Consider the following 17,009-nt stretch of genomic DNA (forward strand, 5'->3'; position numbering starts at 1 on the left):
CTGAAATAAAAACAGAAAACCGTGGAATTATGCAGTCAGGGGTCGATTTTAAACTCCCCCTCCCTCCCTCCCTCCCAACAGGAACATAGGAATAGCAGCAGGCCACTCAGCCCCTCGAGCCTGTTCTGCCATTCAATTAGATCATGGCTGATCTGTATCTTAACTCCATTTACCCACCTTGGTTCCCCATTGCTTAATACCTTTGCCTAACAAAAATCTATCCATCTCAGTTTTGAAATTTTCAATTGACACCCAGCCTCAACAGCTTTTTTGGGAGAGTTCCAGATTTCCACTCCCCTTTGTGTGAAGAAGTGCTTCCTGACATCACCCCTGAACGGCCTAGCTCTCATTTTAAGGTTATGCCCCCTTATTCTGGACTTCCTCCACCAGAGGAAATAGTTTCTCTCCATCGACCCTATCAAATCCTTTAGGAAGGCAAATGGTATGTTGGCCTTTATTGCAAGGGGTTGGAGTACAAGAGTAAGGAAGTCTTGCTACAATTGTACAGGGCTTTGGTAAGACCTCATCTGGAGTACTGTGTACAGTTTTGGTCTCCTTATCTAAGGAAGGATATACTTGCCTTAGAGGCGGTGCAACAAAGGTTCATTAGATGAATTCCTGGGATAAGAGGGTTGTCCTATGAGGAGAGGTTGAGTAGAATGGGACTATACTCTCTGGAGTTTAGAAGAATGAGAGGGGATCTCATTGAAACATATAAGATTGACAGGGTAGACGCTGAGAGGCTGTTTTCCCTGGCTGGAGAGTCTAGAACTAGAGGTCATAGTCTCAGGATAAGGGGTCGGCCATTTAAGACTGAGATGAGGAGGAATTTCTTCACTCAGAGGGTTGTGATTCTTTGGCATTCTCTACCCCAGAGGGCTGTGGATGCTCAGTCGTTGAGTATATTCAAGGCAGAGACAGATGAATTTTTGGATTCTAGGGGAATCAAGGGATATAGGGATTGGGCGGGAAAGTGGAGTTGAGGTCGAAGATCAGCCATGATCTGATTGAATGGCGGAGCAGGCACGAGAGGCCATGTGTCCGACTCCTGCTCCTATTTCTCATGTTCTTTAATCATCTTAAACACCTCAATTAGGTCACCCCTTAATCTTCTGCATTCGAGGGAAGGGTTGGGGGGGGGTGGAGGGTTAAAGTTGTCCGGATCCACGTACCGAGCCCAAGGCTTCACCGTTCTCCATCGGCTTTGAAGCGGTCACTGCCGCCACTCTATTCAAACTCATGGATTCGGGAGGCCTCGCAGGGCCCCTCCCGACTGCTCTATCGTGGCAAAATCAGCAGAGAAATGTGACTTTATGAAGGAAACACACTGACCTAGCTTTCTAATGTCAGAACCAGCAAGACTTTTTTCCTTTTTTTGTTGAATTTGATGCTCAGCCGTGGCTCAGTGGGCAGCACTCTCGCCTCGGAAAGGTCATGGGTTCAAGCCCCGTTCCACCGACGTGAGCACATAATCCAGGCCGACACTCCCAGTGCAGTACTGAAGGAGTGCTGCACTGTTAAAGGAGCCGTCTTTCGGATGAGACGTTAAACCGAGGCCCCGTCTGCCTTCTCAGGCGGACGTAAAAGATCCCATGGCCACTATTTCGAAGAAGAGCAGGGGAGTTCTCCCCAATGTCCTGGCCAATATTTATCCCTCAACGTCACTTAAAAAAAAACAGATCATCTGGTCAATATCACGCTACTGTTTGTGGGATCTTGCTGTGCGCAAATTGGCTGCTGTGTTTCCTTCATTACAACAATGACAACACTTCAAAAGTACTTCATTGGCTGTAAAGCGCTTTGGGACGTCCTGAGGTGGTGAAAGGTGCTCTCTTTCTTTTGTTTCGACGGTGAAAATGTCGGCTTGTCCTTCATGAATTATAGAGGAAACATTAGAAAGACCCACAGGATGTGATTTATATCCGACAAGCAGGCCGACCTAATACTGCACGATTGAGTTATGTTCTGCGCAAAGAGTTGGATGCAAATTGGTCCTCAGGATGTATTCTGTCCACATCGTATTTAAAATAATTAGATAAAAAGGTTTCAAGAGAGGAAAAAAAAAATCCATTAGGTAATTGGTGTTTTCTTGCTCCTTCTTGTATTGCAAAAAGCTCGAAGCAACGAGGGAGATTTCATGGGCAGAACTTTCCATTGTGGTAAGGAAAACTGGGTGACTGACCCACTCCCACCTGTTACACTCCCCCGCTGACGTTCAATGCCCTCCCCCCGCCATTCCAGCACCAAGCTTCGTGTCACGTAGTGCACGCTGGGAAATCGGGTGCCACCAGGGATCGCCAACTCTGGTTGGAAGTATTCCTGGAGGTTTCATCACATGACCTCCTGCCCCCGCCTCCATGCTCCCGCCATTGGTCGCCCAACAAGTCCATCCTCATGGTGCCCCGCCTTCCCAAGGAAAGTTGGAGAGGTGTTGGCCTCAGGTGTTAATTTTTATATACATCCTGGCCGTTCCAGGTACGGGTCCTGAGTGCCACCATGGACATGATTGGACCTCTGTCACTCAGGACTCTGCCTTACACATACTTGGCCTCTTATACAGGAGCACAATATTGCCTGTGGAATGTGAGTTAGTGCAGTTCCCATTACTCGCTGTCAGAAGGTTTATCCCCTTATTACCGTAAGGTAAGAATGAGCTGCTGTTTGTATTTTACTATATACCGTGTGGATTTTCCACTTGCAACTGAAACTGTCATCGCAGATTTCAACTGAGATGAAAATCGGGCCCTTTCAACACCAATTGTACTCCCAGGAGGGAAGTTGATAATTTACCCCCGCGTGTGGATTAGGTTTTATTTAACGTTTGTCCATTCTGAGTGTGAGATCTTACTCAGGGAGGCCATGGAATACTGGGCATGAGAAATGAAAAGCAGTGTCCTGGTCTTCTGAGATTGGGGTCAAGACACTCGTTTGGACACCTGACCTGGCGATGTCTGATGCTGATTGAAAAAGCGTACACATCTCGCAGCTCCTGATAGGTCTCCTTAACGTACACAAAAACCCCCTTTTCTCCTATTTAAAAAAAACATCAGTAGGAGAGGCTTGGTAGAAACTTTTGGGTTGTCTAGAACATGTATTCTGAACTGTACAGTCCATACTTACATTCATTGGTATGTTCCATGCCATGTAAACATGTGATTTGAAGTCATCCATCCACACCTCTGCGGCCCGCAGGGCATTCCGCTTTGCGTAGTAATCAATGTCATTGTTATACGGCTTCTTTGTACGTTCGATGTGGGCGACTCGGGAACACGGTAAGACCTCCATACTGCCTCCGCACTGCCAGACCTGTGTGTGAGAGTTTGTCAAAGTTATCGCACCCAACACGAGAGTGATCATTCACATGGCACTGTACTCTGATGGTTTGTGGCTGACATCAGAAAATGACCATTGAAAGATGCCAGAAAGAAAAAAAAAACAAGTGGTTCACTAATGATCTTCAGGGAGGGGAAACTACCTCTCCTTCCCTGTTGGAACTGTATAAAACGCTGGTAAGGCCACAGCTGGAGCATTGTGCGCAGTTCTGGTCACCACATTACAGGAAGGACGTAATTGCTCTGGAGAGAGTGCAGAGAAGATTTACAAGAATGTTACCAGGGTTTGAAAATTGCAGCTACGAGGAGAGATTGGATAGGCTGGGGTTGTTTTCCTTGGAGCAGAGGAGGCGGAGGGGGGACTTGATTGAGGTGTACAGAATTATGAGGGGCCGAGATAGAGTAGACAGACAGTACCTGTTTCCCCTAGTGGAGAGTTCAAGAACTACAGAACATAGATTTAAGCTGATTGGCAGAAGGATTAGAGGGGACATGAGGAAAAACTTCTTTACCCAGAGGGTGGTGGGTGTATGGAATTTGCTGCCCGAATTGGTGGTAGAGGCAGGGACCCTCAACTCTTTTTAAAAAGTGCCTGGACCTGCAGCTAAAATGCTGTAAGCTGCAGGGCTACGGACTGGGTGCTGGAAGGTGGGATTAGAATGGGCACCTGGTTGTTCTTCGAGCCGGCGCGGACAGGATGGGCCGAATGGCCCCCTTCTGTGCTGTATCTTTTCTTTGGTTCTATGGTCTGGCCTACATGTGACTCCAATCCAACAGCACCTGGCTGACTCTTAATGCCCTCATGGCAACAAATGATGGGCAATAATGACTGCCTCGCCAGTGTTGCTCGCATCCCAAGAACAAATTTTATAAACAAACTTGGAAAAACTTGTGCAAGAGAGGTTACCACACCAAAATACACATTTTGTTGAAGTGTCTGCCAGTCTACTGGAGAATATGTCATGGCACAAAATGGGCGGTGCCTGTATATAAACCATGTATTAGACACCCGTTAAAATAACAGGTAGGAATTTCATACCAGCTTGCTAACACATTTACGCGTTAATATCACACTCTGCAATTTCTTCCCCAAAAAGCTAAAGGCGGGACAAGATGAATTCGGAGATTTTTCAGCCTCACAAAAGTGGATGAGAAAAATTTACAAGTGTGCCACTTATTTAAATATTTCTATTTGTACAGTGTTCCCAAAATATGAAAACTATTAAAAAAATATAATCAATGAAAATTACTAATCTAAAAAGTCAGCCGCTAGAGACTGTGTCATTTCACACTATCTTACACTATTAGGCCTGCATATTACATTAAAAATTGAGTTGAACGATTATTAGATATTAATTAAACTTGTATTTTAAAGTTGGTGTATCATTTAGTCCCTGAGCCAAGGATAATGTTGCCATGTGCTCTGTGTCGAATCATTTTCTTAATGACCCACTCACTTTAAGTTATCAAAAGCCCATTTTTCTTCTCCGGTTCATTTCCGAGAAAACTGGAGGTGAAATCTAAGTAACAGATCGGAAATAGCCGTCCGACTGATTAAGCTGAACTCTTATAGTTGGAGGTTCTTTGGCAGGATCTCCAACACTCTGTCAGTATGCGCACTCTCTATATTATTATAAGGCAACAGACAAAAAGTCAGGGATGAAGAGAGATGATCTGATGCAATGAAACTCTTGCCTTCAGTCCATCAATGAGGAGAGATCTGAGACGCTGTGACTATTGCACTAGAGCAGGGAAGACTAAGAAGAGAGGTTTTTAAAATTATGACGGGTTTTGAAAGAGCAAATAAGGAGCGGTTATTTCCTCTGGTTGGAGAGTTAGTGATGAGGGGGATCGTCAATTTAAAGTTGTCATTAAGTGAGTGAAGAGAGAGGGTCAGAGAAATTTCTTTACAAAGGTTAGGTCATGGTTGAGGCAGAGACCATTGCTTCAAATTTTTATACACTTTTCCCTTAAAAAATGCAGAGGGAGATACAGGGCTAAGGGTTGAGATCGGTGCAGTGGGATTAGTTTTGCATTGTTCAAGCAAAGAGCTAGCACAAGCACAATGGGCCGAATGGCCTTCTTCTGTGCTGTAAACTTCTATCAACTACAGCAGCTTGCATTTATGTACTGCCTTTAACGTAGAAAAATGTTCACAGAGGCGTAATGAGAAATAAATGGACACCGAGCCATAGGAGGAGATAATAGGAGGATTGACCAAAGCTCGGTGAAAGAGGTGGGTTCTAAGGAGGAGCTTAGGCAGGGAATTCTCGTGCATATGGCCTAGAAGGCAGAAGGCACGGCCACCAATAGGGGGACGAAGGGAGGCCAGAGTTTGAGGAACGGAGAGTTAGGGGGAGGGTTGTAGGGCTGGCGGAGGTTACAGAGATTGTTGGGGGGTGTTGAGGCCGTGAGGGATTTAAATTTGAGGATGAGGATTTTAAATTCGAGGTGTTGGGGGACTGGCAGCCAGCATAGGTCAGGAAGGCCGGGGGGTAATAGATGAACGGGACTTGGTGCGGGATAGGATACGGGCAGTGGGGTTTTAGATGAGCTGAAGTTCGTGGAGGGGGAGGATGGGAGCTCGGCCAGGCAAACACTGGAATATTCGAGAATGCATAGAAATTCAAAGCACTTACAGCACAGAAACAGGCCACGCGGCCCAACCTGTCCGTGTCAGCTCTAACCCTCCACGTGAGCAATTTGTATACCATGGGTAGGGTTATCCACGTGCACAAGGGTGATGGGATGGGAGTTGCTATGTTACCTCTAGACTCGACTATTCCAATGCTCTCCTGGCCGGCTTCCCATCTTCCACCCACCGTAAACTTCAGCTCATCCAAAATTCTGCTGCCCGTATCCTAACTCGCATCAAGTCCCGTTCACTCCTGTGCTCGCTGACCTACATTGGCTCCCAGTCCAGCAACACTTCAATTTTAAAATTTTCATCCTTGTTTTCAAATGTCTCCCTATCTCTGTAACCTCCTCCAGCCCTACAACCCTCCGAGATCTCTGCGCTCCTCCAAGTCTGGCCCCTTGCGCATCCCCGATTCTCTTCGTCTCATCATTGGCGGCCGTGCCTTCAGCTGCCTGGGCCCTAAGCTCTGGAATTCCCTCCCTAAACCTCTCCGTCTGTCTCTCCTCCTTTAAGAGGCTCCTTAAAACCTACCTCTTTGGCCAAGCTTTTGGTCACCTGTCCCAATATCTCCTTATGTGGCTCGGTGTCAAATTTTGTTTGATAATCGCTCTGGTGAAGTGCCCTAGGATATTTTACTACGTTAAAGGCGCTATATAAATACAAGTTTTTGTTGTTGCTACTACATGCAGCGACACAAATTCAGCACTAAACCACAAGCCACTATTCCAATCAAAATGACAACAGTGGGTCTCTTAAATGAACAAAACCAGAAGCATTAGTGATCTTTGATTTCCAAGGAGGGTTCCCGTTAACAGCAAGAGGGTAAACTTCCGTCTTCAGCGCTGCTGGTGCCCGGCTTCACCCCCGTGGGCACTTTAGGTGCAGGACCCCCTCATCCCATATCCCCCTCATCTGTAATGGAGGGCAAATCATGAGGAAGGCACCCACCCCAAATTCTTAATACGCACTCCCGCCACATGGAGCTCTGGCAGAAACCTGGTCTTTAATGAATACTTTGCGTCTGTCTTCACAAAAGAGGGGGACGATGCAGAGATTGTAGTTGAGGGGGAGGAGTGTGAAATATTGGATGGGATAAACATAGTGAGAGAGGAAGTATTGAGGGGGTTAGCATCTTTGAAAGTAGATAAATCGCCAAGCCCGGATGAAATGTATCCCAGGTTGTTAAGAGAAGCATCCTCCCGGGCTACAGGCGTGGTGCCGGAGGATTGGAGGACTGCTAACGTTGTACCGTTGTTTAAAAAGGGAGAGAAGGATAGACCGAGTAATTACAGGCCAGTCAATCTAACCTCAGTGGTGGGCAAATTATTGGAAAAAGTTCTGAGGGACAGTATGAATCGTCATTTAGTAAGGCACAAATTAATCAAGGACACTCAGCATGGACTTGTTAAGGGAAGTTCGTGCCTGACTAACCTGATTGAATTTTTTGAGGAGGTAACTAGGAGGGTCGATGATGGTAGCACGTTTGATTTGGCCTACATGGATTTTAGCAAGGCTTTTGACAAGGTCCTACATGGCAGACTGGTCAAAAAAGTAAAAGCCCATGGAATCCAAGGGAAAGTGGCAAGTTGGATCCAAAATTGGCTCAGTGGCAAGAAGCAAAGGGTAATGGTCGACGGGTGTTTTTGTGACTGGAAGGCTGTTTCCAGTGGGGTTCAGCAGGGGTCAGTACAAGGTCCCTTACTTTTTGTGGTATACATCAATGATTTAGACTTAAATATAGGGGCCATGATTAAGTAGTTTGCAGATGATACAAAAATTGGCCGTGTGGTTGATAGTGAGGAGGAAAGCTGTAGACTGCAGGAAGATGTCAATGGACTGGTCAGGTGGGCAGAAAATTGGCAAATGGAATTCAATCCGGAGAAATGTGAGGTAATGCATTTGGGGAGGGCAAACAAGGCAAGGGCGTACACAATAAATGGGTGGATACGGAGAAGTGTAGAGGGACAGAGGGATATTGGAGTGCATGTCCACAGATCCCTGAAGGTAGCAGGACATGTAGATAAGGTGGTTAACAAGGCATACGGAATACTTTCCTTTATTAGCTGAGCATAGAATATAAGAGCAGGGAGGTTAACAGTAAGAGCAGAACTGTATAAAACACTAGTTAGGCCACAGCTTGAATACTGTGTACAGTTCTGGTCACAGGAAGGATGTGATTGCACTGGAGAGAGTACAGAGGAGATTTACGAGGATGTTGCCAGGACTGGAGAATTTTAGCTATAGGGAAAGATTGGATAGGCTGAGGTTGTTTTCTTTGGAACAGAGGAGGCTGAGGGGAGATCTAATTGAGGTGTATAAAATTATGAAGGGCCTCGATTGAGTGGATAGGAAGGACCTATTTCCCTTAGCAGAGGGGTCAAAAACCAGAGGGCACAGATTTAAAATAGTTATTAGAAGGATTAGAGGGGAGTTGAGGAGAAATGTTTTCACCCAGAGGGTGGTGGGAGTCTGGAACTCTCTGCCTGAAAGGGTGGTAGAGGCAGAAACTCTCATCGCATTTATAAGGTACTTGGATGTGCACTTGAAGTACCGTAACCTACAGGGCTACGGACCAAGAGCTGGAAAGTGGGATTAGGCAGGGTTGCTCTTTCTCGGCTGGCACAAACACGATGGGCCGAATTGCTTCCTTCTGTGCCATAAATTTCTATGATTCTATGAAACCTAACCCCGGCACGACAAATCCAAAAACGCTGTGGGAGACATTTTGTTTTCAACCTGAGAAGAATCCTTTACGAAGAGCTTTACTAAAGCAACTGCCTGAGGTCCCTTGAGCCATAACAAAAGCTACCTGTCACGTGAGAGCCACGAGTGTCACCTTGTCAGTGTACTTGCTCACAGAGATGCTTTGGGCATGACAATGCCCTCATACTCTATTCATATCAGTCGATATATGAAAGGGGGTGCAGGAACTGAGAGACCTGGGGGTGCACATACATAAATCTTTGGAGGTGGCACAACAAGTTGAGAAGGCTGTTAAAAAAGCAGATGGGATTGTGGGCTTCATTAATAGAGGGATAGATTACAATAGCAAGGAGGTTATGCCAAACCTTTATAAAACGCTGGTTAGGCCTCAGCTGGAGTATTGTGTCCAGTTCTGGGCACCACACTTTAGGAAGGATGTCAAGGCCTTAGAGAGGGTGCAGAAGAGATTTACTAGAATGGTACCAGGGATGAGGGACTTCAGTTATGTGGAGAGACTGGAGAAGCTGGGATTGTTCTCCTTAGAGCAGAGAAGGTTAAGGGGAGATTTAATAGAGGTGTTCAAAATTTTGAAGGGTTTTGATAGATTAAATAAGGAGAAACTGTTTCCACTGGCAGGAGGGTCGGTAACCAGAGGACACAGATTTAAGATAATTGGCAAAAGAACCGGGAAGGTGGGGTGGGGGGGGAGAAATTTTTGTTGCAATGAGTTGTTATGATCTGGAATGCACTGAGGAAGCAGATTCAATAATAACTTTCAAGAGGGAATTGGATAAATACTTGAAAAGGAAAAAAATTTGCAGGGCTGTGGGGAAGGGACTGGGGGAGTGGACCTAATCGGATAGCTCTTTCAAAGAGCCGGCACAGGAACGATGGGCCGAATGGCCTCCTCCTGTGCTGTATGGTTCTATATGTGTATTGTAAGCATTATCTAATCCAAGCCATTACAGGTAAAGGGTAGCAAGGGACTCCGGAGGTCGGATTGACTCCTGGACTGAACTGACATGAGCAAACTTCCACACGGCAAATATCGGGACAGTTAGCTTCATGAGTATAGAAGAAAGATATTGCTCTGTAGGTCCCGCAACAGTTTAGTCATTTGTGTTCCAGTGCATTTATCTCCCATTAATGGATGGAAATCTGGTGCTTTCCCTTACAGGCCCAACAGGTACGATAGTGTAATAGTTACACTACTGGACTAGTAGTCCAGAGAACGTGAGTTCAAATCCCATCATGGCATTTTGAGAATTTGAATTCAGTTTTAAATAAAAAAAGCTGGAATCAGTAAAAGTGACCATGAAGCTGTCGGACTGTCGTTAAAAACCCAACTGGTTCACAAGCGTCCTTTAGGGAAGGAAACCTGCCGTCTTTACCCAGTCTGGTCCATACGTGACTCCAGTCCCTCACCGATGTGGTTGACTCTTTACTGCCCTGTGAATTGGCCTAGCAAGCCCCTCAGTTGTATCAAATCGCTATCAGTGGTTCAAGAAAAAGGCCCACCACTATTTTCTCAAGGTTAATTAGGGATGGGCAATTAATGCCGGCCTTGCCAGTGATGCCCACATCCCAAGAATGAATAAAGCAAAAACATTTTAGAAGGCCTGCATTCTTCCCTTCCCGATTTTTCTTGTATCCAATAAACCCAAAGCCCCACGCGCGGGACCAGGGAAATCTACCATGAAACATCTAGGATACTTCCAGAAGGCAATTTCCTTCTTGCACTTTCTCTGTTTAAAAAGCTACAGAATGCACTTTGCCTCTATATAATGGGCACAACAGTAAAGCTTTAAAGAACAATCCTGAACTGAATCACAAATAAACTCTAAGTGAATGACACGTCACCAATCCCATCTATCTCTCCCAAAATGGCACATAATCTTTGGTCGTAAACAATTTAGCTTTCTTCAGCTTTCCCAGAATCTAATGATAGGAATTTAAAATTTGTAATAAGTCCTTTATCAAAACCTAGTGTTGAAAATTTCAAAATCTTAAACCTGTCCCTTATTATTTACTGCCCAAGCATTAATGCCACTTTTCCGTGCAGTGCCACACTGCAAGGTGCAGGCTCTGAACTGATAATGGGGAGGATATGGTTCAGAAGCAGCCCATCATTGTCAGGGAAACATAAATTTTGCAATAAAACGTAAGATTATATATTCAGGAATTCACATCTTTGAACATAATAAAAGCCATTACTTGTCAGATTTTGTTCCCTATGGTTTCCTATTAATAATTTAGGGTTGGAACCTACTCCACTTTTTTAGTTGCCATCGTAACGCCACTCTTGATAGAAGCCCAGACACCCATGTGTCTGGAGCACACCTCTAACTTGACATAGTGCGGCTGAGCATTCCCCCCAGCAAAGCCAAGACCCTCCAACTCCTGGAGCGAATTGGGATTTGACCAATTCTGTGCTTGCTTCAAGAGGTAGTTGTATTGCTGATCTTACAGTCTCCATTTGCCATGCTAGTCACATAAACTAATGGAGCCAATTCTTTGCTACTTTCCGACCAAGATATATACCACAAAAGGATAGCAAGAGGATAACTAAGGAAAGAGTAGGGCCAATTAGAGACCAAAAAGGTGTGCGGAGGCGGAAGATGTGGGTATGGTTCTGTCTCCACGAAAGAGGGAGACGAAGCAGACTGTAGTTAAGGAGGAGGAGGAGTGTGAAATATTGGATGGGATAAATATAGTGAGAGACGGAGTATTAAGGGGTTTAGCATCTTTGAAAATAGATAAATCATCAGGCCTGGATGAAATGTACCCCAGGCTGCTAAGAGAATCAAGGGAGGAAATAGCAGAGGCTCTGACCACATTTTCCAATCCTCTCTGGCTACAGGCGTGGTGCTGGAGGGACTGCTAACATTGTACCGTTGTTCAAAAAGGGAGAAAGGGATAGACCAGCGTCGACAGCGGCGGAGGAGGAGCCTTTCTTTCTCTCTCCCACAGAGCGGTCGGCAGCGGGGAAGGAGGAGCGGACCTGGTTGGAGCGGCGGTGAGTCGATAAAGGGAGCAGCGGAGGCCTGAGGTGAGTAATTAAACTCACCGACGTGAGTCTTTTTCCCCAGCGGGGAAAGAGCTTCGCGGCTTTTTCAAAGGCAGGGGGCGGGGCCAATTCATTGGTACCCGTATACAGGTGGAGCGGTTGCTAAACCCGAGACACTACACCAGTAGTGACTCCCACCCTCCCACCTCCTCTAACCTTTTGGGGGGGTAGAGGGAATTTAAAGGGTAGGTTCGATTTTATATTTTGTTTTCAGGGACTTAACTCCTGGACCTAAGATAAATAAGAAGCAAAAAGTAATCCAAGTGGGACGTCACCAAGGAAGAGGTAAGTGATTGGCTGGTGAGTATTTTCCTGCTGAATTTGTCTAAGGTTAGAGTTTGTGGATTCTAGGGTCTCTGTTGTGTAGTGGGGGACTGCTGTTCAGCAAGGGCCCTTGAGTATACCTTTTTAATTGAAGTGAAATTGGTGGGATTCATTTAATTTGAATTAATTAGTTAAAGGGTAAGTCATGTCAGGACAGCCCAGCCCCGTGTTATGCTCTTCCTGCTCTATGTGGGAAATCAGGGACCATTCCCGGTGTCCCTGACGACCATGTGTGCGGGAAATGTATCCAGCTGCAGCTACTGACAAACCGCATTGCGGCACTGGAGCTGCGGATGGATTCATTATGGAGCATTCGCGATGCTGAGAACGTCGTGGAAAGCACGTTTAGTGAGATGGTCACACCGCAGGTAAAGGTTGTACAGGCAGGAAGTAATTGGGTGACCACCAGGCAGAGTAAGAGGAGCAGGCAGGCAGTGCAGGGGTCCCCTGTGGCCGTCCCCCTCTCAAACAAATATACCGCTTTGGATATTGTTGAGGGGGATGACTTATCAGGGGAAGGCAGCAGCAGACAACTTCCTGGCACTAGGGGTAGCTCTGCTGCACAGGCTGGGAGGAAAAAGAGTGGAAGAGCTATAGTGGTAGGGGATTCTATCGTAAGGGGAACAGACAGGCGTTTCTGTGGCCGTAAACGTGACTCCAGGATGGTTTGTTGCCTCCCTGGTGCCAGGGTCATGGATGTCACTGAGCGGCTACAGGGCATTCTCAAGGGGGAGGGTGAGCAGGCAGAGGTCGTGGTCCACATTGGGACCAACGACATAGGTAGGAAGGGAGATGAGGTCCTGCATCAAGAATTTAGGGAGCTAGGTAGCAGATTAAAGAGCAGGACCTCAAAGGTTGTAATCTCTGGATTACTCCCAGTGCCACGGGCTAGTGAGTATAGAAATAGGAGGATAGAACAGATGAATGCGTGGCTAAAGAGTTGGTGCAGGAGGGAGGGTTTCAGTTTCCTGGATCACTGGGCCTGCTTCTGGGGAAGGTGGGACTTGTACAAGTCGGACGGGTTGCACCTGAACCAGAGCGGGACAAATATCCTTGCGGGGAGGTTTGCTAGCACTGTTGGGGGGGGTTTAAACTAACTTGGCAGGGGGATGGGATACAGAGTGGAGCTACAATAGGGGGTGATGTGCAGCCAAATATAGAGAAAAAAACAAGTCAGCTTGGAAGACAGGGCAAATATGTAAGGGCAAGGCTGGATGGCATCTATTTTAATGCAAGGAGTCTTGCGAGTAAGGTGGATGAACTGAAGGTGTTGATAAACACATGGGAGTATGATATTGTTGCTGTCACAGAGACATAGTTGAGGGAGGGGCAAGACTGGCAGCTCAATATTCCGGGGTACAGAATCTTCAGGCGAGACAGAGGGGGAGGTATAAGAGGAGGGGGGGTCGCAATATTAATTAAGGAATCAATTACTGCCATAAGGAGGGATGATATATTAGCAGGTTCCTCTAATGAGGCCATATGGGTGGAGCTTAAAAACAAAAAGGGGGCAAGCACTTTGATGGGAGTGTACTATAGGCCCCCAAACAGTCAGGGGGAGATAGAGGAACAGATATGTAGGCAAATCTCAGAAAATTGTGCAAATAATAGGGTAATAATAATGGGGGATTTCAACTTCCCCAATATTAACTGGGATACTCAGAGTGTAAAAGGCTTAGAGGGTACAAAATTCTTAACGTGCATCCAGGAGAGCTTTTTGAGCCAGCATGTAGAAAGTCCTACAAGAGAAGGGGCGGTACTGGACCTAATTCTAGGGAATGTGGCCGGCCAAGTGGAAGAAGTGCTAGTAGGTGAGCACTTTGGTGACAGTGACCATAATTCGGTGAGATTTAAGGTGGTCATGGAAAAGGACAGGGAGGAGCCGGAAATAAAGGTTCTAAATTGGGGGAAGGCCGATTTTAATAGGATAAGGCAGGATCTGGCCAAAATGGACTGGGATCAGCTGCTTGTAGGAAAATCCGCATCGGAGCAATGGGAGTCTTTCAGAAGGTAGATTGAGACCATACAATGGCAACATGTTCCCGTAAAGGTCAAGGGTGGTTCCAAGAACTCCAGGGAACCTTGGATGTCAGGGGATATACGAAAATGGATTGGGAAAAAAAGGAGGGCTTTTGGCAGATACAAAAGGCTAAAGACGGAGGAAGCCCTAGAGGAGTACAAAAAGTGCAGGGGGATACTTAAAAAAGAAATTAGGAGATCAAGGAGGGGCCATGAAATAACACTGGCGAGCAAAATAAAGGAAAATCCTAAGATGTTTTATAAGTATATTAAGGGTAAGAGGATGACTAGGGAAAAAATAGGGCCCATTGGGGACAAAAATGGCAATCTGTGTGTGGAGCCGGCAGATGTAGGAGGGGTTCTAAATGAATTTTTTGCATCTGTTTTCACTATGGAGAAGGACGATGTAGACATAGAAATACGGCAGGGGGACTGTGATATACTCGAACATATTAACATCGAGCGGGAGGAGGTATTGGCGGTTTTAGCAGGCCTAAAAATGGATAAATCCCCAGGCCCGGACGAAATGTATCCCAGGCTACTGTGTGAGGCAAAGGAGGAGATTGCGGGGGCTCTAACACAAATATTCAGAACCTCTCTGGCCACAGGGGATGTGCCAGAGGACTGGAGAACCGCTAATGTAGTACCATTATTCAAGAAGGGGAGTAGGGAAAAACCGGGGAACAACAGGCCAGTGAGCCTAACATCAGTGGTAGGAAAATTATTGGAAAAAATTCTGAAGGACAAAATTAGTCTCCACTTGGAGAAGCAAGGATTAATCAGGGATAGTCAACATGGCTTTGTCAAGGGAAGATCATGTCTGACTAATTTGATTGAATTTTTTGAGGGGGTGACTAGGCGTGTGGATGAGGGTAACGCAGTGGATGTGGTATACATGGATTTCAGTAAGGCCTTCGATAAAGTCCCCCACAGGAGACTGGTCAAGAAGGTACGAGCCCATGGAATCCAGGGTGCCTTGGCACTTTGGATACAAAACTGGCTTAGTGGCAGAAGGCAGAGGGTGATGGTCGAAGGTTGTTTTTGTGACTGGAAGCCTGTGGCCAGTGGGGTACCACAGGGATCGGTGCTGGGTCCCTTGCTGTTTGTGGTCTACATTAATGACTTGGATATGAATGTAAAAGGTATGATCAGTAAGTTCGCTGATGATACAAAAATTGGTAGGGTGGTAAATAGCGAGGAGGATAGCCTCAGTCTGCAGGACGATATAGATGGGTTGGTCAGATGGGCGGAACAGTGGCAAATGGAATTTAACCCGGAAAAGTGCGAGGTGATGCACTTTGGAGGGACTAACAAGGCAAGGGAATACACAATGAATGGGAGGACCCTAGGCAAGACAGAGGGTCAGAGGGATCTTGGTGTGCAAGTTCACAGATCCCTGAAGGCGGCGGAACAGGTAGATAAGGTGGTAAAGAAGGCATATGGGATACTTGCCTTTATTAGCCGAGGCATAGAATATAAGAGCAAGGAGGTTATGATGGAGCTGTATAAAACACTGGTTAGGCCACAGCTGGAGTACTGTGTGCAGTTCTGGTCGCCACACTACAGGAAGGATGTGATCGCTTTGGAGAGGGTGCAGAGGAGATTCACCAGGATGTTACCAGGGCTGGAGCGCTTCAGCTATGAAGAGAGACTGGGAAGATTGGGTTTGTTTTCCTTGGAGCAGAGGAGGCTGAGGGGGGACATGATTGAGGTGTACAAAATTATGAGGGGCACAGATAGGATGGATACTAAGGAGCTTTTTCCCTTCGTTGAGGATTCTATAACAAGGGGGCATAGATTCAAGGTAAAAGGCGGGAGGTTTAGAGGGGATTTGAGAAAGAACTTTTTCACCCAGAGGGTGGTTGGAGTCTGGAACTCACTGCCTGAAAGGGTTGTGGAGGCAGGAACCCTCACAACATTCAAGAAGCATTTGGATGAGCACTTGAAATGCCATAGCATACAAGGCTACGGACCAAATGCTGGAATATGGGATTAGAGTAGACAGGGCTTGATGGCCGGCGCGGACACGATGGGCCGATGGGCCTCTATCCGTGCTGTATAACTCTATGACTCTATGACTATGACCGAGTAAATACAGGCCGGTCAGCCTAATCGCAGTGGAGGGCAAATTATTGTAAAAAATTCTGAGGGACAGTATTAATCGTCATTTAGAAAGGCACGGATTAATCAAGGACAGTCAGCATGAGTTTGTTAAGGGAAGGTCGTGTCTGACTAACCTGATTGAATTTTTTGAGGAGGTAGCAAGGAGGGTCGATGAGGGTAGCACTTTTGATGTAGTCTACATGGATTTTAGCAAAGCTTTTGACAAGGTCCCACATGGCAGACTGGTCAGAAAAGTAAAAGCCCATGGAAATCCAAGGGAGAGTGGCTAGTTGGATCCAGAATCAGCTCAGTGGCAGGAAGCAAAGGGTAATGGTTGACGGGTGTTTTTGTGACTGGAAGGCTGTTTCCAGTGAGGTTCTGCAGGGTTCAGTACGAGGTCCCTTGCTTTTTGTTAGTTTATATCAATCATTTAGACTTAAATGTAGGGGGCATGATTAAGTAGTTTGCAGACGATACAAAAATTGGCCGTGTGGTTGATAGTGAGGAGGAAAGCTGTAGACTGCAGGAAGATATCAATGGACTGGTCAGGTGGGCAGAAAAGTGGCAAATGGAATTCAATCCAGAGAAGTGTGAGGTAATGCATTTGAGGAGGGCAAACAAGGCAAGGGAATACACAATAAATGGGAGGATACTGAGAAGTGTAGAGGAACAGAGGGACCTTGGAGTGCATGTCCACAGATCCCTGAAGGTAGCAGGACAGGTAGATAAGGTGGTTAAGAAGGCATATGGGATACTTTCCTTTATTAGCTGTGGCACAGAATATAAGAGCAGGGAGGTTATGCTAGAATTGTATAAAACACTG

General features: G+C 46.2%; 1 protein-coding gene across 3 annotated transcripts in view; it reads right to left on the reverse strand.

The window, feature by feature from the left end:
* The window catches only part of galnt9 (polypeptide N-acetylgalactosaminyltransferase 9), a 211,863-nt gene that overhangs the window by 58,878 nt on the left and 135,976 nt on the right, over nt 1-17,009 (reverse strand). For all 3 annotated transcript variants that reach the window (XM_068006169.1, XM_068006168.1, XM_068006170.1), the window contains exon 7: nt 3,121-3,306. In XM_068006169.1, the coding sequence (XP_067862270.1) occupies nt 3,121-3,306 (186 nt within the window). The remainder of the gene's footprint in view (nt 1-3,120; nt 3,307-17,009) is intronic.

The sequence above is a fragment of the Heptranchias perlo genome, chromosome 25 (assembly GCF_035084215.1).
Source record: "Heptranchias perlo isolate sHepPer1 chromosome 25, sHepPer1.hap1, whole genome shotgun sequence".
In the NCBI taxonomy this organism is placed as follows: domain Eukaryota; kingdom Metazoa; phylum Chordata; class Chondrichthyes; order Hexanchiformes; family Hexanchidae; genus Heptranchias; species Heptranchias perlo.